At 38.2% G+C, this 26,529-nt stretch overlaps 2 protein-coding genes and 1 long non-coding RNA gene across 6 annotated transcripts; 1 reads left to right on the top strand and 2 right to left on the bottom strand.

The window, feature by feature from the left end:
• Window positions 1-51: 51 nt before the first annotated feature.
• On the bottom strand, window positions 52-24,438 carry LOC120725033 (Fc receptor-like protein 5). 3 transcript variants are annotated; one of them, XM_040017665.1, is made up of 6 exons: window positions 24,131-24,438; window positions 21,383-21,424; window positions 21,031-21,300; window positions 1,990-2,229; window positions 1,568-1,801; window positions 52-1,484 (listed from the first exon to the last, which is right to left on the bottom strand). In XM_040017665.1, the coding sequence occupies exons 1-5, from the start codon at window positions 24,159-24,161 to the stop codon at window positions 1,569-1,571; spliced, it is 816 nt and encodes a 271-aa protein (XP_039873599.1). In that variant the 5' UTR covers window positions 24,162-24,438; the 3' UTR covers window positions 52-1,484; window position 1,568. The 3 variants fall into 3 exon arrangements, 2 of the variants coding, with proteins under 2 accessions (XP_039873599.1, XP_039873589.1); XM_040017655.1 differs by lacking the exons at window positions 52-1,484; window positions 1,568-1,801; window positions 1,990-2,229 and adding exons at window positions 19,805-20,173; window positions 20,257-20,502; window positions 20,691-20,930 and having other exon boundaries at window positions 24,131-24,407; XR_005694037.1 differs by lacking the exons at window positions 21,031-21,300; window positions 21,383-21,424; window positions 24,131-24,438 and adding exons at window positions 2,330-2,599; window positions 2,682-4,188.
• On the bottom strand, window positions 6,472-12,096 carry LOC120725099. Its single transcript, XR_005694051.1, has 2 exons — window positions 11,998-12,096; window positions 6,472-7,001 (listed from the first exon to the last, which is right to left on the bottom strand). It is a non-coding gene; the product is annotated as an uncharacterized LOC120725099 (long non-coding RNA).
• Window positions 8,901-15,399, top strand: LOC120725067 (tumor necrosis factor receptor superfamily member 14-like). Of its 2 annotated transcripts, none has more exons than XM_040017717.1 (7): window positions 8,901-9,037; window positions 9,390-9,482; window positions 13,699-13,824; window positions 13,936-14,103; window positions 14,191-14,275; window positions 15,075-15,225; window positions 15,312-15,399. In XM_040017717.1, exons 1-7 carry the CDS (start codon window positions 9,013-9,015, stop codon window positions 15,366-15,368), a joined length of 705 nt encoding a protein of 234 aa, XP_039873651.1. In that variant the 5' UTR covers window positions 8,901-9,012; the 3' UTR covers window positions 15,369-15,399. The 2 variants fall into 2 exon arrangements, with proteins under 2 accessions (XP_039873651.1, XP_039873660.1); XM_040017726.1 differs by having other exon boundaries at window positions 8,903-9,037; window positions 13,945-14,103.
• Window positions 24,439-26,529: the final 2,091 nt, after the last annotated feature.

Here is a 26,529-nt window from a genome sequence, read left to right as displayed (position 1 = left end):
TTATGATGACTTTAGAGGACGTGGAGGTGTCAGTCCATCTGTTCTGTTCTGTTTTTTGTTTGTTTGGTTTTTGCTGTTCTGTTTGTTTTGAAGCCCTGACACAATATACATGATTTCCTGCACATGCCTCATGCTAACTACATGTTTTATAATGTGGAGTCCAAGTGTTCAGAGATATTTATGGTGAACTACATCAAGACTTCACCATTAATTTTAGGTCCTTTTTATTCTTCTCGAGAAAGCACCTCATTGGTCCCGTATTCATTTTACAACAAGACGAGCTCAAATATAAACATAAGAGTCACAAACAGCTACAACCACAATTCCATACAAGATGTTCAAAATATAAATAAAAACAATGCAATGATACTTACCTGTTGCTATGTAACCTGATGAGATGCAAAATGTTCCTCCAGCTGTTTCTGTTTGTTGCTACTTATTTCTTCAGCCTTCTGTTGCGCTAATCGCAATGTTTTTCAGAGCTCTTGTTGTCATTGAAATTTTTTTTCTTAAAATATATATAAAATATGGGTTTATGAGATACAAAAATAGTGTATTTAACATTCATAGTTCAAAACAGTCATATAATATAATGTATGAGCACTGTTTCTGAACTATAAAAGCTGAATTTATAACCAAATTAACAGTTTATCTGTGTTCTGTTGCTCTTCGTTGGTCATCACTGCCCTGCCTCTCCTGCTCTTGGCTGTGGGAGCTCTGTCTGGTGCCTCCATCTTCCCCCTGCTGGGGTGGAGGCACAGTTGTGATAGCGATGTGTGGCCTTGGGTTTTCAGCACTCATGGGGGACCCCAGATGGCCGGAGTCTCCTGGTTCTTTCTTCTCTGCCTCTGGCTCTCCCTGTTTTCTCTTTCAGGCACTGCGTATAAGTGTGCTTTGCTACAGATGCAGCAATTGGAGACCAGCATGTCTGCTTGTTTCATCCCCCACCCCACTTCTTTTCTCTTTCTGTCCCTTTTTTTTGTCTGTTCCTCTTTTTCCTTCTATCTTTTGCCAACCTGGCCTTCCCCTCCTGTCTGCTCCAGCATAATATCCACACAGATAATATAAAAATAATTAATAAATACAATAAAAATATTAATAAAAGGAGCCTACAGAGAGTCCATAGTGCTTCTCTTGGAAAAGCGAATGTGTTTTGCACAACAAAGCAATCAGATCATGATTCTACAAACTACAAGTGTTTCATATGGCAGGTGTTTAAAAAAAGATAATGTGCTGATCTGAATTTCCTTTAATACAAATACAACCAATAATTATAAATCATTTAACAAACATAAATACACCTATATTAGCCCAGTTTTTTCATATTTCACAAATGTTTGATTTTTTTAGTGTAATCATGAACCTTAAAAAAACCCCACATGCATCAATGCAACAGATTAAAAAAGAAATCACTGAAACACTGAAAATGTTGCAGCTTCAATCCTCTTCCTCGGTCATCTCCATGGATACATCATGTTTGTTACCTGTGGGCAGAGTTAAGAAATCAGGATGGAGAACTGAAGTGGATGATTGGCGTATGTGTTGAAATCTAGATAAGAGAGTGTACCTCATTTCCTGCTGCAGCAGATCAACAGCAGCAGGATGGTAGAGATGAAGTATGGACAGAAAACCAGCAGGTGGCAGAAGAGTCTTAGTACAGACACAGAGGGTGAACGAGGACGAAGAGAGGAAGAGGCCGAAGGCTCAGTATTACCACGGGGCGAGGGTGAATGTGAGGGTGAATGTGAGGGTGAGGGTGAAGGAGTGTACATTATGGTTGTGTGAGGGGGAGGAGGAGGCTCTGCAAGAGACACGATGAAGATGGTTCAGTTTATTATCAGGTCAGCAGTTTAGTTTATGCTTGTGAATGAATGCTTTTCTTATTTTAAGTTTCTCACTTCCTGGAGTAAAGAGAGAGAGGGATTAGTTTTAGATTTTTTTTGCCCCTGACTCATATCTTTAAAGCAGGAGTGATGTCGCTGCTCTGACCTTTGACCTTCAGCCTGCTTTGAGGAGACTGATGAATAAGAGTAGAACACGAGTAGAGCCCTTCATCAGACTGCTGCACATTATGGAGAATCCATTTTCCTTCAGGTCCATGTCCAAGTTTGACTTTATCTCTGAAGAAATACGATTTTTTTGCTGAACCGTTTCTGGGTTTGCAGAGCAGAGTGACATTACTTCCTGTGTTCACTGGAAGCGCTGGGATCTCCAGGATCAACTGTTTTTCTGACCAGCAGAGACAAACAGAGTCATTTAGAGACAGAGGTCCACAAAGCAGAGTCATACAGAGACAGCAAGACAGATGGGAACAGATCGCTTTCTGTACCTGAAACAGCGATGGAGACTTCATCGCTCTTCTGTCCAGATAAGTTTTCACACCAGAAACTTCCACCAGATGAGACGGAGAGATCCAGAACACAGAAGGAATTATTAAACCTTCTAAAGTCTGCAGCTGTACTACAGCCCTCAGTGGATACTCCTCTGGTCCTCTTTACTGTCCATCCATCAGCTGTCTGACCATCATCGACACAACTCAGGTAGACATAACGGTCTCCTTTGAAGAACTGCTGATGGTTTGGGCTGACATACAGAGAGACTGGAGGACAGACAGAAACACAGACGGACTAAATGTATTTGTATTATTGGTCGAGTGAATAATTTCACTTCCATAAACTCACCTGCAGAAACAGTCGGTGCAGACAGCAGCAGCACACACACACCTGCAACATGAAGACAGTCAATAAAGGTCAAAGGTCAGAGAGAGAGGAGTCTAAGTAAATTTTAGTAGTTATTCAAATTGCTGTGGGTAATAATACAGCTGTGGGATGACTATTCAATTCAGTTACATTTTATTTATATAATACCAAAACAGTCACCTACTGACAGAGAAAACCCCAACGATCATGGTGAGGTTTTCTTCTCGAGTCATCTTTTATCCCCTCGCTTATTTATTCATTAGTTATTATTACTCTCTGGCTCATCCACAGCATGTTTTTGGTCCCGCCTCCTTCCCCACACTTGCTCATAGACGGTCATCTGATGTTTTCTCAGTATAATTGAAGAACCTTCATCTTACAATGTAAAGCACCTTGATTCTTGTGTTTTGGAGCTGTATACATTAGATTTTATTGAACTGTATTGACATTTAGTTATAATTTCACAAGAATACACTTTGCTGGCACAGTTAAGCCCTGATAACCTGACTGTTTATGTTGTACACACTTTACTAGTTTGAACTGGACATGATCAGAGAAGCACAGCAGTTTAACAGTAGAATAACAGTTTAATAATTCAGTTAAAACTTGTAAGGAAACAGAAATTAGGGTCAAGTTTTTGCATTAGATGTGGGAGTGATCAATGTTAAATGTTTTTTAAATCAGATAAAAAATACTCTGCAGGTTAGTGCAGGATAAACAGGTTGTTTGCTGTACTGTGTGATGGGGCACATTGGCTGTGATGCTCATGGTCTAGTATAAAGTTAGTACGTATAAACAGCATACTTCCAGTGTAGAGGATGGAAACATCTGCTTTCATCTTGATATATTTAGTTGTGTAAATCCACAAAGAACAGTAAACCTCAGAGCAGCAGCAGGTCAGCTGATCACAGCCTGTACATTCATAAAATCTACCGAATTCGCAATAGAAATTATTGTAAGTTATGATTCTTTTCTGCACACTAAGACATTTCAACCGATTTTGGGGATTTCCCACCTGCTGTATCTCACTTTAACCCCTGACGGTACACAATTTCTGTTTAGAGGCAAAGTCACCCTCGACAAAGTAGGAACAGAAAACAGAGCAAATTTTTATTTTCATGTTCACCTTAACTGACTCAAGCTGAGAATATTTATTAGAATTAAAATTTAGACTAAAATAAAGTTTGTATTCCCATCTACTAATATTATTTTATTATTACCTTAACATAGCAAGGTTTGGTTAGCTTTGCAGAAAAATAGCTCTAAAAAGAATGTGTACTTTTTCACTTTTACTTGAGTAAAGAAGTTGAATCAGTACTTCAGCTTTCACTAGAATATTTTTTTTAATACTTGTATCTGTACTTCTACTTAAGTACAGAATGTCTCTACTTTTGCCACCTCTGGTCACTTTCATAATCTCAAAAATAGATTCATTTTTACTGACTTTTTTCCTTTTTTAGCAGGGGCGTAATTTCCATGGGGGTTAGGGGGGTTATGACCCCCCCCCAATAGTCAGACCCAACCAATATAACACCCCCAATAAAATTATGAATTATCTTGCATAAATAGTCTGTTGATTTTCTTTACTCGTTTCAGGTATTACCAGCAAAATAGTTGCATGTTTAATCATCTAGGAATTTACCCAGATTTATGTTCAGCACAAAGTTGCGCCGATGTTTTTGAGTGTGCACTGTGGTTTCCATTAGCTTCTGTTGTTTGCTAACATCTTTCTTTATTATTTCTTTCAGTTATCTAAAATGTTTCATATCTAGGTTTAATTAACTGTAAAAAGCTTGATGTTAAAAGTCTTCAGAAAGTCCTGACCCTTGTCTTAGATAAGCTTCTTCCCTGTCGGTGAAAGCTTACCAAATCCGATTCACATGTTTTCTGTTTTTTTCCTTAAGGCCAAACTTTCACTTCATTTTTTTCAGACCTTAAATCTTTCCTTGTGACTGTAATGACCAAAGTTACAACATTTGTCTTAACAAAAACTGTCTTTCGTCTAACTTCGGTTTAATACTTAACTGAATTCTTACATAATTTTGCTCATACAAATACAACTAAAACAAACACAAACAAAACTTTATATATCCCAACAACAAAGTCGTTTCTTTCACCTTCCCATAACATGCGAGTCCGGTAAAGTATGACTTAACACAGCAGCCTAATTGATGACATCACCATGTCACTAGGTGCTGGAAAATTTTATCCATCTATTCATTCTAATCGACTTATCCATTTCAGGGTTGTGGGAGTGCTGGAGCCTATACCAGCCTATACAGGCAATTTAGAATCACCAGTTAACCCCATGCATGCCCTTGGATGGCGTGACAATCTGAAGTACTTGGAGAGAACCCACAAAACATGGAGAACACACAAACTCCACACAGAAAGACCCCGTCAGATGGCTGATTCAAATGCATGACCTTCTTGCTGTGAGAATGTAGAAAATAGAAGATAAAATGTGCCTCTTAAAGTTATAGTGAATGTTAGATGTTTTTCAAAGCAGTATTAACTAAAAACAAACATATTTCTGTGTTTTAGAGACAGAGGGACCCTCAAACTCAAACAGATACCAAATGCGTTATTGTACCCAAATTATAATCAGTCTGGTTGTTGGCCACTTAAAATGTCTAAAAAACTATTATGTTATATATTTGTTGCAATTTCTGCCTCTTGGCCCAACATCTCTTTAAAAATACATTTTTAATGTCAATGAGGTTTTTTAACTGGATCCATGAAGCATATAAAAAAGTCACTTTGTCAAAAACTGATTGCAGCTTCTACCTTGTGGAAAAAGTGTTGTTTATGGTTCAAAATGACTCGATATCATTCATGATGGAAACGTTTGACATAATTTTTTTTACACATTATAGGCCAACGGGTCATTAATGACAGTTTAAATGGGGGCAATAACATTTTTGGAAAATACTGAAAATCACTTTTTTTGGCACCACAACTATCCATAGAAAACAAATGTATCCAAAGTCAGAGGCTGTATTCACGAAAAGTGTAATTTAGTCACAAAGGACTAAGATGTACAGTATCACATTAAACAGTGCAGAAATGTAATGTATCCTCTGTACTGTGTGTGCTGATGGGCTTTGGTCTGAAGGAAAAGAGTTCATGTACAGCAACATCAGATAAAGTCTGTGGAGGGACTTTACTGAATCTGAAGGTGTCCACTGCATGAAGACACAGAAACACAGAAGCTGTAAACCAGGACACATGAGTCAGAGCATGGTTGATTTTCTTGCTATAAGACATACCGGAGTACCAGATTGATACAAACATGTAATGTAATTATAAATATTGATAAATCATATACAATTCTGTTCAGTCTTGTATAAAGTTATTAAAATCTCAAACTAACAGATTTGATGGCTGTTATGATGTATTTGGTTGATGCTGAAACTGTAGAACATACCTTAATTAATTTTTCATAAACTCTGAATATGGTGTTAATTTGAAGTAAAATGGGGGGGAAAGAACTGCAATAAGAGTAAAAGTTACAGTGAAAACAAGCTGGATGAAAGTTCACTGATAAGATAAGATAAGAGAGGAACCCACCCGAGGGATTAATAAAGTTTTATCTCTTATCTTATCTTATTAGTGTTCTGTCCAATAGAAGCTGATTCGCCTTCTGTGGTGTGATTTTAACCTGAAGCTGCACTCGGAGTGATTAAATTTGGAATCTAAAAGTAATGTGAGGATGACAAAGAACACTGACATCATGATTTATATTATATTTTCTGTCAATAACTTTTTCCTCAGACAAAAATGGAACTCAAAACAACACAGGAAATGACATCTTTTATGTGTTTTTTTTTATTTCTGTGTAGAAAGGAAAAGAAACAGCTACTGAATGGGTCAAAGGAGCAGGTAAGACAACAGTGAGGTGTTTCTTGTGGATTATTTTTTTTTTTTTTCTTAAAGCAGCTAAAAAACTCAACTTTTTAAACTTGCTTTTGGGTAAATTTATGTTTTAATATCTTAGTATCTGTCACAGATTATTAGGCAGAGGACTCACTCGCAAGACTTTTAAGTTTAGAGAGAAGGTGAAGGATTTATTTACAATGAGGCACCAAGTGAGGATATATTCATATATACAGTGAGACAAATAACACGGGACTACGGGGGGTGGGGGTGGAGGGGGGTCTGAAGGGGAGGGAAGGTCCAGGGCAGGCACACACACACTCCTCTTCTACTCAGTCTGAAACTCACTCAGATAGTCCAATCCAGAATGCTCCTGCTCACTCACACACATCCACAGGAATCCAGACAGCAGGGAATCCAAAAGGCCTGTACACAGAGGGAAAACAACGTTAGGAGGAAGCTCTAGGACATAGGTGTCAAACTCTGGCCCGCGGGCCAAATTTGGCCCACAGCCTAATTACATTTGGCCCGCGAAGCCATACCAGATTACTATTAGAGCTGGCCTACTGGTATTATACAGCTAATATATATATATATATATATTGTTTAGTATTAAGCTTTGCTTGTTCCATATAATCAGTTTTTCAGCAAAACATGTTTGAGTCCATAAGAAAAGATTCATTCTTATATCTGGAGGAATAAATATATTTCAATAAATATTAACGTTAGCCTGCGACTTTGTTCCAGTTTTGAATTTTGGCCCACTGTGTATTTGAGTTTGACACCCCTGCTCTAGGAAATCACAAAGAATGCTTAAAGGGCTAGGCTACACTGATGCTAGGTAGTGTGACAATACAGTGAGGAAGCAGCCTCTCCTGCCGTTTTAAGTAGTTTGCCAGTAATAATACGTGTGATGAGAAGCCAGAGCAGCATCAGTGTAAACAAGCCACAGGTATGTGTTGAAGGCGGGCTCAGAGGCGGGGGAAGCAAGGTCCAGCTCTGCCCTGGTGGGAGAAAAGACAAACACACCACAACCTCTCCAGATGTTGAGAACCATGACAGCATCCTGTAGTGAAGCACTTTGCGATATTTATGAGATGATCAGACATTTACTGCAGCATTATGGAACACATGAGGGGAGCAGTTTGTAATGTTTTCATCTTTGCTATACACATTTTCTGTGGAATTCATTGTAGATGTTTGTGTAGATACAAGTTCATATTTATCCTTGTAATGTATTTATGGGGAATATTTCATAAACAGGTTGACTGCACAGAGACAATAAAGAAAACCTTCAACAAACTTGTGTACAGCAGACGTGCAGTAGTTCTTCATCAGATTCACGGACACGTTTTCTAAAAAGTTTACATCATTTTAAAAAGTTAACACGTTAGTTGGTATCACAGACAGCTGGTTTTATTTCATTTCTTGCATCCTCACATTTCCAAGATTCAGTGTAAGTGAAGCACTGCCGTGTTGATCATTATGAGGTCACAAATTATTTGAGTCTACATACAAAGAAGATTAATCAAATGGAAGAGGAGACTGTGAGGATGGAGACAGGGAGACATCAGGATGTCCTGAAAGATAACGTAGCTGTTGAAACTGCTGGTTTTCTCCCATCACTGCTTTGTACTGATGCTGCTTAATAATACCTGTCAAGAGGTGACTGTCAATTCTATATAAAGACACTCACTTGTTTTTTTTTGTTTGTTTGTTTTTACTTGTCTTATCTATTTATACTTGAAGTAATGATAGTATTGAACTGTTTTATACTTCTTGTGCTCTTTTATCCAATCCATCACTGGATTTTCAACTGTTTGCAGTGAATACACCACGACGTCTCATCATCTGGCGATTACGTTTCACCAAACTAATCCCTCTTAAATAATTACTCTTAAAACCTAAATATTATTAATTAATGGTAACCATCTACGTGGCTATAAATTATTTACTTTTTATTTCACAGTGGAAAATACGAATCGGGGTACAGGTTCAAATAAAAATCCCAGCTTCATTATTCATTAGTAAAATCTTCGGCTATGAATACTTCCGCGATCTTCAGTTTGTCTCGTGTTACTCGTAAATATTCATCGGGTTCAGGAGTAAAACAATCGCTGGAATGTGTACAAATTAAACATTAAATCCTACGATTCCCTTCATCTTCCTTCAAACTCTCTGTTTTATTGTCTCTGTCTAAACGAAGATGAGCCTTGTAAAAGATCAGTAAAATATCTTCAGTTTGTCGACAAAAGTCACGAGAATCGTCAGTGTGGGATGGACTTTGGCTCTTTCTTCCCCAAGTTTTCTTCCTGTTACGCCCACATCACAACCGAAAGCTTAACGCATTTTAGCTGTTTCTGTTAGATTTGTATAGTCGTTTAGTGAAATAAAGCCTACAAATGTATTACAGAGCAGCGTGTTAGGATGTGATATCATGCTGTCTGCGTTACTTATCTTCGGTAAGTACACACACACACGTAGAAAAATATTTAGTATACACATCCAGAAATGCATATACTATTATATACTGTACATATATTTATTAGTTTCAGATGTAGCCATTCTTGTATTTTGCTTGTTTACATTATTGTATTTTGCACAACTCTGTTGCTTGTGAAGCTCGCACACAAGAATTTCACTTACATGTGCTGTACCAATGTACCTGCACATGTGATGTGACAATAAAAGTGATTTGATTTGATTTGATTACAGCAACATTTTCGTGTATACGACACAGCCTTTAGCTTAGGTTGTGAGCTAACTGAGCTATTTGTCTGTCCCAGGATATTAATATTCTTGTTTTTTCTGTAGGATATGCCGCCGTCTTCATGGTGCCCGTGTTATCGTGTCAATCAATGGAATATAAAACAAATGATGGATGGTGCTGCCCGATGTGCAACAAAGGTAGGAAGAAAAGCGATGACTGCAAATGTACACAATAGTGATGGGCCGTTCGCGAATGAAATGACTCTTAGGCTACGTTCACACTGCAGGTCTTAATACTCAATTCCGATTTTTTGATCAAATCCGATTTTTTTGTCTGCGTGTTCACACTACAAATACAACGCGACAGCAAACGTGGTCAAATGTGATCGCTCAAAGCGGCCCGCATGCGCAAAAGAAGACTTCACACACAACGCGCTCTGTTGAGACCCAGAGCAAACAGTATTTTTGACTGATGGCCGTTAATATAAAGACTTCGGACTTTACGTTTCCCAATTTTTGCTTTAAGTTATTTTGTTAAATAACCTAATAATTATCCTTATTGCTGTTTAAGAGAGGAGCGGTGCTTCAAAGGATAGTTGCAGATTTCTGTCAGAATCTGCAGATTATACAGTACAAATAAAATGTTAACGTTTCTCCAACGTTGTCTTCCCAACAGTTTCACTGACATCTACACTGGATGGCAAGGAAGTGTTCGCGATGTCTTCTCGGGCGCTTCTCTGGCGCTGATAATTGGCTTCAGTCTTGTGTCGGTGACGTAAAAGGCGGATTTAATGCGACCTGACCGTTCAAACAGCAGTCGCTTTCTAAAACATTGGATATGTATTGGATTCAGTACCACATACGAAAGTGAACCAGATCGGATTTGAAAATATCGGATTTGCGCCGTTCACACTGTCATCCCGTGATCGGATATGGGTCGCATAGGGTAAAAAAAAATCGGATTTGATGCGCTTTCGCCTACAGTGTGAACGTAGCCTTTGACGTGAACGACGCGAGCCGGAGGGGGGAGGGGCGGTAGCAGTAGCACAGGAACAGAGCCAGAGGGAGAGAGAGAGAAAGAGAGCCAGGGACAACAACGTCACATTAGAAAGGTATAGTAATCATCCACAACTATTTTCAGTTGCAGATGATAAAGGATTCAGAAAGTTCATTCATGCAGGCCCATATGACAGAGAATATGCATGTTCTTTTTGTTTTCATATTATAATTTATATTTAATTGTGTTGTGGTTTGCAGTGTTTTGTGTTGTTTCACTTTAGATTTGTAAAAGGAAAAAGCTGAAAATGTAAATAGTTAAAAGTTGAAATGTGAATAGTTGATTTTTGTATTATATGATTTATTTATTACATTTTATGTGGAGTGAATAAATAAAAGTATATTTACGGTGGCCCCTAGAGACAAAGCACATACAAACTTCAAATCACGTACAAACCCTGAAGCATGTACAAACTCCAAAACACATAAAAACACGTACAAACTCCAAAACATGTAAAAACACGTACAAACTCCGAAGCACATAAAAACTCAGAAGCACATATTCAAAGGAGCTTGCAAAGAAAAGCGTCTGGACTTCTTTAAGTTACTTGAAGACGTTTCACCTCTCATCCGAGAAGCTTCTTCAGTTCTAAGGTCAAATGGTGGAGAGTCCCAGATATAAACCTAGTGGGAGTAACCCCCCACAGAGGGACAAAAGGACCCCCTGATGATCCTCTAATCGCCTGAGCCAAGGTGTGAAACTGGGTGTGGGTCCCAATCAGCCAGAGTTTCGGGTGAGTTCATTGTGAAACCTGGCCCCACCTTATCATGCGAATTCCTGAGGTCAGATGGCCCAGGATGTGAGTGGGCGTTAAGGCGTCTGGGAAGGGATCTCAAAACTGGATTATAGATGGCAGAGAGTTGGTGTCGTAATCCCCGCCTCTGTTCAAAGATGGTCGCTCACAGTGGACATAGATGGCTTCTTTCACTCCTCTTTCAAACCATCTGTCCTCTCTGTCCAGGGGGTCCTTTTGTCCCTCTGTGGGGGGTTACTCCCACTAGGTTTATATCTGGGACTCTCCACCATTTGACCTTAGAACTGAAGAAGCTTCTCGGATGAGAGGTGAAACGTCTTCAAGTAACTTAAAGGAGTCCAGACGCTTTTCTTTGCAAGCTCCTTTGACTACGATGACCTGGATGACTGAGAACCTTCACAGACTCAGAAGCACATAAAAACCCCAAACACGTACAAAAGACAACAGAAGTGCTCCAGGATGCTAGGCGCAGTGTTGAGCTTTTGTTACCTAGTGGCTACACAAGCCAGCAAGTACCAACGACCGGATTTGGCGTGTGGTAGTAACAGGTAAATGAACTTTTTTTTAAAAATTATTTGAATATATATGAATGCTTGTGTATAAATACACAAACAACACACATATGCTTTCAATTGTGTAATTTAAGTGATCTAGTAGCTCTGCTTTGGAAGTTCAGTTCATACTAGAAATGTGTTTTGGAGTTTGTACGTGTTTTGTCTCTAGGGGCCACCGCATATATTTATATATAAACATATATAAATAAAACCACTTTTTTAACGTTAGTAATTCCTTTTGTGCATAATTTTATATTATTGTTAATAATAAATTAATTAAAGCAACAAAACAACCAAAAGAGCCGGATCTCTAAAAAGAGCCGGAAATCCCATCACTAGTACACAAACCTCCAAAGCAGGTGCTTTATAGAAGAAGGAACCCCCCCCCCCCCCACACACACACACACACCACATATCGATAAGGGGACATTGATATTTGATCCGTTTACAAAAGTAGACGAAATGCTGTTCACAGGACAGCAAGAGTAATCGATCTGGAGAATCTTGTCTTCGCTGTCGTTCCCCTCGTATGTTTTATTACTCCGACTTCAGCTTTTTCGCTTCATAACTAAAGCGTGCAGTTTGCGTATCCTCAAATGGAGTCGAGTCAACTAGCGCCACCTGTGGCCAAGTGCCTTAGCCTACAACCAAATTAACTTGTGACACACACATCTGCACCACGTCTGAATTTGTTTCATGCACAAAACATTTGTAACTTTCAATTTTGTCTGTTTTTGCATCTTGCAAATAAACCTTTAAACTGAATGAAATTATATTATGTATTTATTTTCAGCCTACAACAGTAGAAAATGCCAAATTACATACTGAAAGTTATAGAAGTCACCACTCATGATTTTAATTTTATTTACCATAACAAAGAAATACATCTTGGACAAATATATGACACATTAATATTTCACTAGAGTTGTAACATCACATCCTGTAAGCATAGTCTGCCTGTGTTAGGGGGTTAGGACCTATCACACAGCATTAACTTTCCCTTTGCGGGCTGCTGGAAGCTGAGGTGAAAAGTTTAGTTTTACTAAAATCGCTGAGCTTGACTAAAATAGATGTATTTTTTAGTTGTTAATTATCTGACGAGTCGCTGTGATTTTGATGACAGAGATTTGCTGCTTCATTTTGCTCTGCTCTGCCTACTGAGAAACCTTCAATGGGTCATTTATATACTAACAGTGATTGGATGTTTAGCTGGGGGGAGAGGGGGTTTTCTGCTGAGTTTTGTGTGAGCCTGTGCAAAAAGGGAGCATGAAGGGAAAGAGTGAACAAGAGGTGAAACCATGACATTTGTGCCTTGTCCAGTGCATTTTTCAGATGCTGTAGTAAATCTTGTCCTTATTCAGTTTGTGGGTAATCTATTTTTTTTTCTTTCTCAGTTTCTGAAAGTTTGATTTAATGGGGCAGGACCTTTGTTTAAGCCCCCTCTTTCCCCAATGTAGAGCCGCCCCGTCTATTATTAGATATTTTATGTTGCATTCAGGTAAATAATATTGACTTCCTGCATCTCAGTTAAATTTAAAAGAAGAAATATGTGTTTTATTATTTTTATTATTGTTTATCACAAGCAGTAAAATGAAGCACAAGTTGCATCACCAGCAATGGGAGACAATATATGTAAAGGCAAGAAGTCGGTAGTGACCAAGAAACCTATGAAGTACATTCCATGGTTCTTAAAACAGTTAAGAAAGATTTACATGTAAATGTGTTAATAATGTCTGTTTAAACATGATTATTTTCATGTTACTTGAAATAAAATATCTCCCTCTGCTGTTACTGCAGTTTCTGCATAAGTGTCCATTTCACGCTTTGGAGAGGTCAAGCATGAAAGGGACACAGTGGACCGATGTGTCTGTTACACGTTTTGCTGTGATACTGGATCAGGAAACTGGGCCACATTGAATTTGTAGATCTGTAATGTTGTAGCTGCCTGACTTACTGTATATAACACCCAACACTACAACTGCACAACTGTAGATTCCCTCTGTGTTAAATGCTAAAAGTCTGACATAAATGTTGTGTTCTGTTGAACAGGTAGAGTTGTTCAGAGAGACTGCACAGCATATGAAGGGACTCAGTGCCGTCCTTGTGAGATGGGGACCTTTATGAACCAACCCAACGGCCTGTATAACTGTTTCCCCTGCACTGCCTGTGACACAGGTACAGTCAGATGAGAAATCCTTTGTCAAATTTAGATTGGAAAAAAAAATAAAGCTTTCATTTAAAAGTAAATTACAGAAACATCATTTTACACTAATGTTTTTTGTTTTGTTTTTTTAGGTCGTGGTCTCTTTGTCAAGCAGAACTGTACAGCAACAACTGACACAGTGTGTGACGTTTTAAATGGATATTACTGCAAACGTTTGATAGACAGTAACGGATGTAGTTTGGCAGAGAAACATTCACAGTGTGAAGCTGGTCAGAGGATAAAAGAACCTGGTAAGAAAATTTAAAGTCTAAGTCTATTTTTTAGATGAGCTGATAAATTGTGATGTTTTTGTGTAACAATGAATGTGTTTCTTTCAGGAACCAGCAGAAGTGACATAGTGTGTGAAGACTGTCAGCCAGGCTCTTTTTCCAAGGACGGTGTGAGCTGCACAGGTTGGAAAACGTAGGTCACAATTTATATTCAAATCCCTCTAAAGGTGTATTATATATTCAGTTATTGATCATCAATGTCTTAATGGAATCTCCAATATCCTGGGCTGTGTCACATCACATTGCCTGCAGTAATACCAACATAAATTTCCAAGTGATTTAGTGTCATACCAGAATATCATTGCTATAGCAACACCATGTGGTCATGTTCTCTTGTCTGTATATACAGACAAGAGAACATGTCTGTATATATTATATGTCTGTATATACAGTCATATAATATTATCAATTATTAATTACCAATAAGTGTCTCAGTAACTATGTACTGATGATAATCATGATTTTAATAATATAATATCTATAGTGTGAAAGTCACATAGTGATAAATAAATGTCTAATTATTTGTTTTGCACAGTCTTGCTACATTTAGTTTAATTATTTTGCCACAAAGACAAAATAAAGGTTTAAAAAACTTTGACTGTTGACTGTGTTTCTATAGATATTGCAATAATGATTATTTACATGATTGGTGTGAAAATTGAATTATGACATGCCAATAAAATGTTAGTAAAATGATGAGAACTGGGTAATCACAGATAGAGTACTGGGTAGTTACAGGTAACTAGATATTAAAGTGGAACCAGCTACATTCCAGGACATGTTTGTCCTGCATATCTGAGCCACAGACAGACGACAGGACAGTTAAACAGTTAATATTGATGGTCACATTGTTACAAACATCTTTACAGTGCAAACACAAATAAACACTGATAATAATGATTTATTTATATTTTATTTCTTTTTTGCCACAGTTGCTCTGAGAGCCAGATTAAAGTTGAAGAAGGAAGCTCAACCAGTGATGTTGTCTGTGGAAGCGCACCAAAACGTCGTTATGTTTTTATTTCATCTCTTGTGCTTTTCCTAATAATAGTAATTTACCTTGTGACAACAGGATTTTTGAAAGCAAGGTAAGTGCCATCTAACCAGTGTCAAATCTGCTCCCTCTGCACACCACCTACAGTCACTAACATGTTAATAATTCTGTTTTTTCAGGAAACCAGATAAGAGCAGAAAATAATTGCTCAGGGACTGCTGATGATGCCTGAGAATGCGGACCCCATCTCTCCTCCATTTTGCTAGCAGGATTGATGTCCTGACATCGATGATGGCTTCACCTGGTTCGGGACTCACTGTCCAATGTGGCACTTACACAGATGTGCACAGCTGTTTAATCAAAGTGATGCTGCAGTCATCTGTTGAGGGTGCTGACCAGCCATCACCAAGTTCTCTGCTCGATGCTCGCTCCATTATAGACAAACCACTTATTCTAAATGATCTCTTCATCAAGGAGTCTCCAGACTTCATGCTCCTGACTGAGACATCGCAGCAGGACATGGATCATGTTTATTTTGAGGAGATCTGCACAGCTGGCATTTCCGTCATTGTAACTGGGTGTCTTTGGGGATGTGGCAGAGGACTTTGTGCTGTGTACCAGCACAGACTCACATGCAGGCTGATGAAGTCAGACTCTATTTCTTCATTTAAGTTACAGATGATTAGGGTCGGTTCTTTGAAAACCTTTTATTGTATTTCAGTCTACTGACCTCCTGGTGTTGCCAGAGTATTTTCAGCTGAATTCGGTGACCTTTCATCATTTATCATTACATTGGGGAAGGTTGTAATACTGAGATATTTTAACCTTTTAGCCTTTTTTGATGCCAACATGACTCATAGTGACGTTCACACATTTATTTTGTCCTTTAACAATGAATGTAGGTCTACTTTTGACCCACTAGGACCCCTAAAACAAAGAATTGTCCAATATTCAAGTTTTTGTACTTGGAAAAATGAACATATTTATTATTTTAGGAGGTATTTGTACAAGTTGGAACATTTGTGGAAGGCGTCCAAGCTCCAGCTTCATGAGTTGCGTGTTAAAGAATCAGTTTTATCAAAAAATGCCAGAATAGACTATTTTTCACATCTTATTGCTTCAGAAAAGAAAACTCTTAAAGTCTTGTTTGATACAATTAACAATTTTTTCTCTCACAATATTCCTCACGTACCAGTGTTTTTAAAGTCTGAGTGCAATAAGTTTTTGCACTGTTTTATAATTAAGCTAATGATAAACAGGCTTAAGGACATGTTTGGGTTTACTGGTGATTTTTTTAATATGGCTCATGTCATATCTATCTGGGAGATCTTTTAGTGTTTTTATGAATTCAGTTATCTCTGAAACAACAGTTGTTCCTTCTGGGATACCTCAGGGGTCTGTTTTGAGTCAGATTCCTTGTTTGCTTCATGTTCTCCCTTTGGACTGAAATATTAGAACTCATTCATGCTGTACAGATTCTGCTAACCGTTTAAAAGAGCAGCAGAACACATTTTTGTTCAAAGCTTGGTATTTTATGTTGTATTATATCTTTATGATATGTTATCCTTTTCTTTCTTGTATAATTGTGAGGCAGTTTATTTGTAAAAAGTTACAAAATGTAAATAAATTTTACTTACTCTCCTCTCTACTACACATGATACTGTGTCCTTGTTTTACAAGAAGAATTGAAGAATTGAACTGTAAAGTACTAACATAAGTAAGGTATTAGTTTTCAGACTCCTTCAAATTTACAGTTCAGATTAAAGAAAACTTGTAATGACTTTGTCTAATCCCAAACTTCTTTCTTGCTTTGCTTACTGTGCATTTAAGCCTTTATGATGACTTTAGAGGACGTGGAGGTGTCAGTCCATCTGTTTTTTGTTTTTTTTTGTTTGTTTGTTTTTTGATGTTCTGTTTGTTTTGAAGCCCTGACACAATATACATGATTTCCAGGCACGTGCAGAGGGGGGGGGGGGGGGGGCTAGAGGGGCTTGAGCACCCGCCCCTTTCCTGATGGGTGCCCAAGGTGCCCTTTTGTTGAGGCAACTTTTTAAAAAAATATATATATTATTTTTTTTTTTTTTATGTGTGTGTGCGTGCGGAGTCCTGTCTGTGCCCCTCAACAATAATATTTAACTATTAATCACAGTTTTGCTAAATAAAAGGATCTGGCTTGCATCAGTCACATGATCACATTTAACCAATGATCGCCCTTGACGGCAGAACGCGCTGGTTACGAGCCGGGAACGAGCTCACAAAGAGCACGCGCATTTTTTCCGGTCCAGAGCTGTAGGAGAAACACAAGTTAACTCAGAGACACAGACTGATGCGACAAAACCAGTAAGTAGGTGTACAGCGTACACTGTAGTGTATAGCACCCAGGAGTATTGGCTTATTACGTACACGTTGGTAAGCTGTCTTGTTGCAACTGACGAACTGAAACAAACTGTGTGTGCAACAGCGTGACAAACATTACCTGTCCTTTTATTAACTGCACAAGTAGTGCTGTCATGGGTCTGTAGCTCTGTCACCGTTTTAGGGAACATATTTAGTTTTAAAGTATTTAGAACATATTTAGTTTTAAAGTAAGTTTCCGGGCTTTTCCTGCCTTTCTGGAGGGATTATATTTCACTAAAAAACGATCTAATATGCATGTCCACATAATAATTATTATAATTATAATATATTAAAAACACACGCTGTATTTTAAAGAACATACATTAAGAAGCAGATTATATTAGATTTATATTTTAAATAAGACAAAATTTGGATTTTACAGCAGTAAAATTATTGTATCTCTACAGTTTAAACATGTAATAAGCTTTGCCCCTGCACAGAGTGGATAGTGAAACAAATGGAATCATCATAATGACATTATTTCATATTTATTACTTCCCCCTCCTCATTGCTTTATTATTGTAACTCTAGTAATAAATAATAATGTAAGGATTCTGGATCAGCACCATGATGCCCATAGTATATACAGTATTCTGAAGAAGGTCTAAAATGTCACTGTGTGTGCGTGCATGTGTGTGTTTTATTTAGGTGGATTTTTAAAAAAAATATTACTCGTGATATAACATTGTCCAGACATGCCTGGTAAGGACATGAGGAGGAAACAGTAGGAGCTGTGTGAGGCTACTAAAGGCAGTGCTATAACATTTTTCTGTCATCATTTTATTATAGATTAAGTGCAAGAGTTGTTAGGTGTGGATAATTAAATTATAGTTTATTGCAATAGCAAGTTGTGCCTTGTTCTCAGATAGACAGCAAGTGGAGAGTGATATATGAAATGATGGGATGGAAGGAAGAAGAGAAGCAAAGAGTGATTCACAGGCAGAGCCTAAATTATTTCTCACAGTTTTTTGTTGCCTTGTGGTTCCAAGCGCTGTCACCAATCTTTGCATTTTGTTATTATCTCATGACACTTGTTTAATCAGCTACCATCTCTCCTATGGATTTTTTAATGTTTACAGTCTCAGATCAACACAGCCCTGCCCTCCAGCCCTATCCACAGCAACCTCTCAACAGCAACATTGTACCCATCGGCTACGTTTGCTTTGCCTTGTTGCCCATATTAGATTCTTGATGAATGTGTGTTGTTGTTATTCAGCCTGGTTCAATGTGCCCCTTTTTAACTTTGAGCACCCACCCCTTTAAATCTCTCTGCACGGCCCTGTGAGTTCCTGCACATGCCTCACGCTAACTACATGTATTATACTGTGGAGTCCAAGTGTTCAGAGATATTTATGGTGAACTACATCAAGACTTCACCATTAATTTTAGGTCCTTTTTATTCTTCTCGAGAAAGCACCTCATTGGTCCCGTATTCATTTTACAACAAGACGAGCTCAAATATAAACATAAGAGTCACAAACAACTACAACCACAATTCCATACAAGATGTTCAAAATATAAATAAAAACAATGCAATGATACTTACCTGTTGCTATGTAACCTGATGAGATGCTAAATGTTCCTCCAGCTGTTTCTGTTTGTTGCTACTTATTTCTTCAGCCTTCTGTTGCGCTAATCGCAATGTTTTTCAGAGCTCTTGTTGTCATTGAAATTTTTTTTCTTAAAATATGGGTTTATGAGATACAAAAATAGTGTATTTAACATCCATAGTTCAAAACAGTAGTCATATAATATAATGTATGAGCACTGTTTCTGAACTATAAAAGCTGAATTTATAACCAAATTAACAGTTTATCTGTGTTCTGTTGCTCTTCGTTGGTCATCACTGCCCTGCCTCTCCTGCTCTTGGCTGTGGGAGCTCTGTCTGGTGCCTCCATCTTCCCCCTGCTGGGGTGGAGGCACAGTTGTGATAGCGATGTGTGGCCTTGGGTTTTCAGCACTCATGGGGGACCCCGGATGGCCGGAGTCTTTTTTCTCTGCCTCTGGCTCTCCCTGTTTTCTCTTTCAGGCACTGCGTATAAGTGTGCTTTGCTACAGATGCAGCAATTGGAGACCAGCATGTCTGCTTGTTTCATCCCCCACCCCACTTCTTTTCTCTTTCTTTCTGTCCCTTTTTTGTCTGTTCCTCTTTTTCCTTCTATCTTTTGCCAACCTGGCCTTCCCCTCCTGTCTGCTCCAGCATAATATCCACACAGATAATATAAAAATAATTAATAAATACAATAAAAATATTAATAAAAGGAGCCTACAGAGAGTCCATAGTGCTTCTCTTGGAAAAGCGAATGTGTTTTGCACAACAAAGCAATCAGATCATGATTCTACAAACTACAAGTGTTTCATATGGCAGGTGTTTAAAAAAGATAATGTGCTGATCTGAATTTCCTTTAATACAAATACAACCAATAATTATAAATCATTTAACAAACATAAATACACCTATATTAGCCCAGTATTTTCATATTTCACAAATGTTTGATTTTTTTAGTGTAATCATGAACCTTAAAAAAACCCCACACCCATCAATGCAACAGATTAAAAAAGATATCACTGAAACACTGAAAATGTTGCAGCTTCAATCCTCTTCCTCGGTCATCTCCATGGATACATCATGTTTGTTACCTGTGGGCAGAGTTAAGAAATCAGGATGGAGAACTGAAGTGGATGATTGGTGTATGTGTTGAAATCTAGATAAGAGAGTGTACCTCATTTCCTGCTGCAGCAGATCAACAGCAGCAGGATGGTAGAGATGAAGTATGGACAGAAAACCAGCAGGTGGCAGAAGAGTCTTAGTACAGACACAGAGGGTGAACGAGGACGAAGAGAGGAAGAGGCCGAAGGCTCAGTATTACCAGAGGGCGAGGGTGAGTGTGAGGGTGAATGTGAGGGTGAGTGTGAGGGTGAGGGTGAAGGAGTGTACATTATGGTTGTGTGAGGGGGAGGAGGAGGCTCTGCAAGAGACACGATGAAGATGGTTCAGTTTATTATCAGGTCAGCAGTTTAGTTTATGCTTGTGAATGAATGCTTTTCTTATTTTAAGTTTCTCACTTCCTGGAGTAAAGAGAGAGAGGGATTAGTTTTAGATTTTTTTTGCCCCTGACTCATATCTTTAAAGCAGGAGTGATGTCGCTGCTCTGACCTTTGACCTTCAGCCTGCTTTGAGGAGACTGATGAATAAGAGTAGAACACGAGTAGAGCCCTTCATCAGACTGCTGCACATTATGGAGAATCCATTTTCCTTCACGTCCATGTCCAAGTTTGACTTCATCTCTGAAGAAATACGATTTTTTTGCTGAACCGTTTCTGGGTTTGCAGAGCAGAGTGACATTACTTCCTGTGTTCACTGGAAGTGCCGGAATCTCCAGGATCAACTGTTTTTCTGACCAGCAGAGACAAACAGAGTCATTTAGAGACAGAGGTCCACAAAGCAGAGTCATACAGAGACAGGAAGACAGATGGGAACAGATCGCTTTCTGTACCTGAAACAGCGATGGAGACTTCATCGCTCTTCTGTCCAGATGAGTTTTCACACCAGAAACTTCCACCAGATGAGACGGAGAGATCCAGAACACAGAAGGAATTATTAAACCTTCTAAAGTCTGCAGCTGTACTACAGCCCTCAGTGGATACTCCTCTGGTCCTCTTTACTCTCCATCCATCAGCTGTCTGACCATCATCGACACAACTCAGGTAGACATAACAGTCTCCTTTGAAGAACTGCTGATGGTTTGGGCTGACATACAGAGAGACTGGAGGACAGACAGAAACACAGACGGACTAAATGTATTTGTATTATTGGTCGAGTGAATAATTTCACTTCCATAAACTCACCTGCAGAAACAGTCGGTGCAGACAGCAGCAGCACACACACACCTGCAACATGAAGACAGTCAATAAAGGTCAAAGGTCAGAGAGAGAGGAGTCTAAGTAAATTTTAGTAGTTATTCAAATTGCTGTGGGTAATAATACAGCTGTGGGATGACTATTCAATTCAGTTACATTTTATTAATATAATACCAAAACAGTCACCTACTGACAGAGAAAACCTCAACGATCATGGTGAGGTTTTCTTCTCGAGTCATCTTTTATCCCCTCGCTTATTTATTCATTAGTTATTATTACTCTCTGGCTCCTCCACAGCATGTCTTTGGTCCCGTCTCCTTCCCCAGACTTGCTCATAGACAGTCATCTGATGTTTTCTCAGTATAATTGAAGAACCTTCATCTTACAATGTAAAGCACCTTGATTCTTGTGTTTTGGAGCTGTATACATTAGATTTTATTGAACTGTATTGACATTTAGTTATAATTTCACAAGAATACACTTTGCTGGCACAGTTAAGCCCTGATAACCTGTGTACACACTTTACTAGTTTGAACTGGACATGATCAGAGAAGCACAGCAGTTTAACAGTAGAATAACAGTTTAATAATTCAGTTAAAACTTGTAAGGAAACAGAAATTAGGGTCAAGTTTTTGCATTAGATGTGGGAGTGATCAATGTTAAATGTTTTTTAAATCAGATAAAAAATACTCTGCAGGTTAGTGCAGGATAAACAGGTTGTTTGCTGTACTGTGTGATGGGGCACATTGGCTGTGATGCTCATGGTCTAGTATAAAGTTAGTACGTATAAACAGTACACTTCCAGTGTAGAGGATGGAAACATCTGCTTTCATCTTGATATATTTAGTTGTGTAAATCCACAAAGAACAGTAAACCTCAGAGCAGCAGCAGGTCAGCTGATCACAGCCTGTACATTCATAAAATCTACCGAATTCGCAATAGAAATTATTGTAAGTTATGATTCTTTTCTGCACACTTAAGACATTTCAACCGATTTTGGGGATTTCCCACCTGCTGTATCTCACTTTAACCCCTGACGGTACACAATTTCTGTTTAGAGGCAAAGTCACCCTCGACAAAGTAGGAACAGAAAACAGAGCAAATTTTTATTTTCATGTTCACCTTAACTGACTCAAGCTGAGAATATTTATTAGAATTAAAATTTAGACTAAAATAAAGTTTGTATTCCCATCTACTAATATTATTTTATTATTACCTTAACATAGCAAGGTTTGGTTAGCTTTGCAGAACAATAGCTCTAAAAAGAAAGTGTACTTTTTCACTTTTACTTGAGTAAAGAGGTTGAATCAGTACTTCAGCTTTTACTAGAATATTTTTTTAATACTAGTATCTGTACTTCTACTTAAGTACAGAATGTCTCTACTTTTGCCACCTCTGGTCACTTTCATAATCTCAAAAATAGATTCATTTTTACTGACTTTTTTCCTTTTTTAGCAGGGGCGTAATTTCCATGGGGGTTAGGGGGGTTATGACCCCCCAATAATCAGACCCAACCAATATAACACCCCCAATAAAATTATGAATTATCTTGCATAAATAGTCTGTTGATTTTCTTTACTCGTTTCAGGTATTACCAGCAAAATAGTTGCATGTTTAATCATCTAGGAATTTACCCAGATTTATGTTCAGCACAAAGTTATGCCGATGTTTTTGAGTGTGCACTGTGGTTTCCATTAGCTTCTGTTGTTTGCTAACATCTTTCTTTATTATTTTTTTCAGTTATCTAAAATGTTTCATATCTAGGTTTAATTAACTGTAAAAAGCTTGATGTTAAAAGTCTTCAGAAAGTCCTGACCCTTGTCTTAGATAAGCTTCTTCCCTGTCGGTGAAAGCTTACCAAATCCGATTCACATGTTTTCTGTTTTTTTCCTTAAGGCCAAACTTTCACTTCATTTTTTTCAGACCTTAAATCTTTCCTTGTGACTGTAATGACCAAAGTTACAACATTTGTCTTAACAAAAAACTGTCTTTCGTCTAACTTCGGTTTAATACTTAACTGAATTCTTACATAATTTTTCTCATACAAATACAACTAAAACAAACACAAACACAACTTCATATATCCCAACAACAAAGTCGTTTCTTTCACCTTCCCATAACATGCGAGTCCGGTAAAGTATGACTTAACACAGCAGCCTAATTGATGACATCACCATGTCACTAGGTGCTGGAAAATTTTATCCATCTATTCATTCTAATCGACTTATCCATTTCAGGTCAGGGTTGCGGGAGTGCTGGAGCCTATACCAGCCTATACAGGCAATTTAGATTCACCAGTTAACCCCATGCATGCCCTTGGATGGCGTGACAATCTGAAGTACTTGGAGAGAACCCACAAAACATGGAGAACACACAAACTCCACACAGAAAGACCCCGTCAGATGGCTGATTCAAATGCATGACCTTCTTGCTGTGAGGCAACAGTATAACAGTAACAGAAATGTAGAAAATAGAAGATAAAATGTGCCTGTGAAAGTTATAGTGAATGTTAGATGTTTTTCAAAGCAGTATTAACTAAAAACAAACATATTTCTGTCTTTTAGAGACAGAGTGACCCTCAAAACTCAAACAGATAGTATGAGAGAGAAGTTCAACTAATCTCAAGGAGACTTTAATCTGTCTCTGAAATTATGTGTTTTCCATTATTCATATGTGCTGGATCTATACTGGATTAATTAATAAATGACTAAGATAGAAGCTCTGTGTTTGACTCACCGAGTAGCAGAGAGACAGATGAAGTTTTCATGGTGTCTTAATGAAGATTTAACTCCACACTGAGCAGATAAACAACTTCAGCTTCCCCACTTCCCTGTTAGCACATCTAGGGATTTACTGGGACTTTTATTTCCTCCTCTCTGTGACCTCAGTATCAGTGCTCCATGTTAAAGGTTCTCTCAGTTCCTTAAATGTCTCAGGAGGACAGCGCTATCCTTTAGAAGTGGGAAGCATCGCATTCATCTGTGTTATCATTTCCCCCAGGCTGTCAGATTTATTCTCCTTCCAGTCCAGAGAACAATAGAAGATGATGTGAAACACTGGAGAAATCTCCCAGTATCAACCATCAAAATTAAAATCCTTTGTTGGACCATATTAGTCTTGATACAGCCTCTGCTGCCACATTAGATCAATCTCTCTCTTGTTATAGTAGTTGTTGTCAGGCCTATTTACCCCCACCACACTACTTGCCTGTGGCCTGTGCCCCCACCCACCTCGGACTGATTTGGTAGATTTGGTAGACTGATTCTTACATAAAGTCTACTCTGAGCACTCAAAGTGCTTTATGCAACCTGCCACATTCACACAAGCATTTTTTCTATGCTTTAAATGCTTTCTAGCTGACATTCACACACATTCATACTCCGACGGATGCATCAGAGAGCAACTTGGGGTTAGTATCTTGTTAGGATATTTGGCATGTCAAAACAGGTACTTACAAATGCACAGTATCTTGGTCGGCTGCTGCCTGTAAACATGTCATGTGTCATTTATACTGTGTGCTGCTCAGTAACATTTAATATTTATTATTTACTGCTACGTATGCATATGTTGGTTGTCTCTGTGGTTTCCCTGCTGTTTTGGTTTTTTTGCTTGGTTTTTTTTTCAGTGTTTCTCTCTCTCTCTCTATCCCTCTTCTTCTCTATTTTTCTCTCCCTCTTCTTAATTTTCTCCCCAACTTCTCTTTCTCTCTTCTTTCCTTTTCCCGGTATTGTCTATTCGGGCTGTAATAATTCAAAATAAAAAAATGTTTGTAAAAGTCTAATAAAGTACGCATATCAAGTGGACTAGTATAGCAAAAGCAATAATGCTCCACTTGGACATTTTGTTTAACCTTCAGACAACAATTCTGATCGCTACACTGCCGGAGAGGACAGTCAAAAAAGAACAAATAAAAGAAAAAGTAAAAGAAAGAAGTCAGCATCAAATGCATTATTATACTTTAACCAGAAAATGTTTTATTCCTTAAAACATAAGCAAATTAATTGTTAAGCTTCAGCAGTTTCCCTTGTGTTAAAAATTAGTCAATAATACAACAACTCAAAATTTCAGAGAGTGGATATCCACTGTGGTCATCTCAGGCACACAAAGCTTCTGCTTACAAGGAGCAACTAACCAGAAAATGAACACGTAATCTTAAAAGAAGAGGAAGTAACATGGCTCATTTCAGACAGAGCTGAGGTCAACACCAATGCCCACCAAAACTGCGAAAAAACTGTAGAAGAGATACTTTTCAAGGAAGCATTTAAATCCACTGATTGTTTTTTCATTTGGAATAAAATCTTTCTCTTTGAAGCTTTATTTCAGAATATCAATGAGCAGACCAGATAAACACTAACTTATCTTTTACACAAAACCCCTTAGAGAAATAATGACAAATCACACATTCATTTCCAAAATGCAGAGAGAAGACATGTATCCCCTCAAAACTCTGTTACATATCTGAGCATTATGTGTCAAGCAGTCACTTAATGCAAACATACCAGCCTTGCTTATAGATTGTTGTTCCTAAATTTCAACGAGCTTAAACTCTTTGGTGGAAATAAAGAGAGGCTCTCTCGGTAAGAGAAAGAAAGTCAAACAGGAGGATAAACGGGAGAGGATTGAAAAGATGTCGAAGAGTGAGCAGCTCGTTTGGGTGCAGGTCAGCCACAAACACAAAATATTGGTATTGTTGAAGCTTTTGTTCACTTTTAGTCAATGTGCAAAGTTTTTCATTATAATTTATCTGGATGCTCTCACATAAAGCTATTTAATTCATTTTGAAGGTTTGTGCTTACTTTGCACCATGTTTCTCTTTTAAAGATTTTAATTATTTTGGCCTCGAGTGCTTCAGCTTCAGCTCACATGCACATTAACAGATATGAGAATTTCCTTCTTGCATCTATGTAATGTAGATAAAACCATATATCTTATAATGATGATAATCATAAACGAATGTTCTGTATAACCCTGACGTCTGTGTGGGACACACAGCAGAACACAGAACATTATTTAGCGTCAGCCCTCCGTGTGTTCATGAAGAAGCCGCTCCTCTGCTACATGTGTGAATGTGAGCAGGTTGTGTGAGGGTACAGGTATGAAACTCAACCCGTCCACCATATTGTTTCACTTCAGCA

The sequence above is a fragment of the Simochromis diagramma genome, unplaced genomic scaffold (assembly GCF_900408965.1).
Source record: "Simochromis diagramma unplaced genomic scaffold, fSimDia1.1 OVJJ01000205.1, whole genome shotgun sequence".
Classification (NCBI taxonomy): domain Eukaryota; kingdom Metazoa; phylum Chordata; class Actinopteri; order Cichliformes; family Cichlidae; genus Simochromis; species Simochromis diagramma.
Note: the sequence above shows the minus strand (reverse complement) of the source record. Positions and strands in the feature narration are given on the sequence as shown.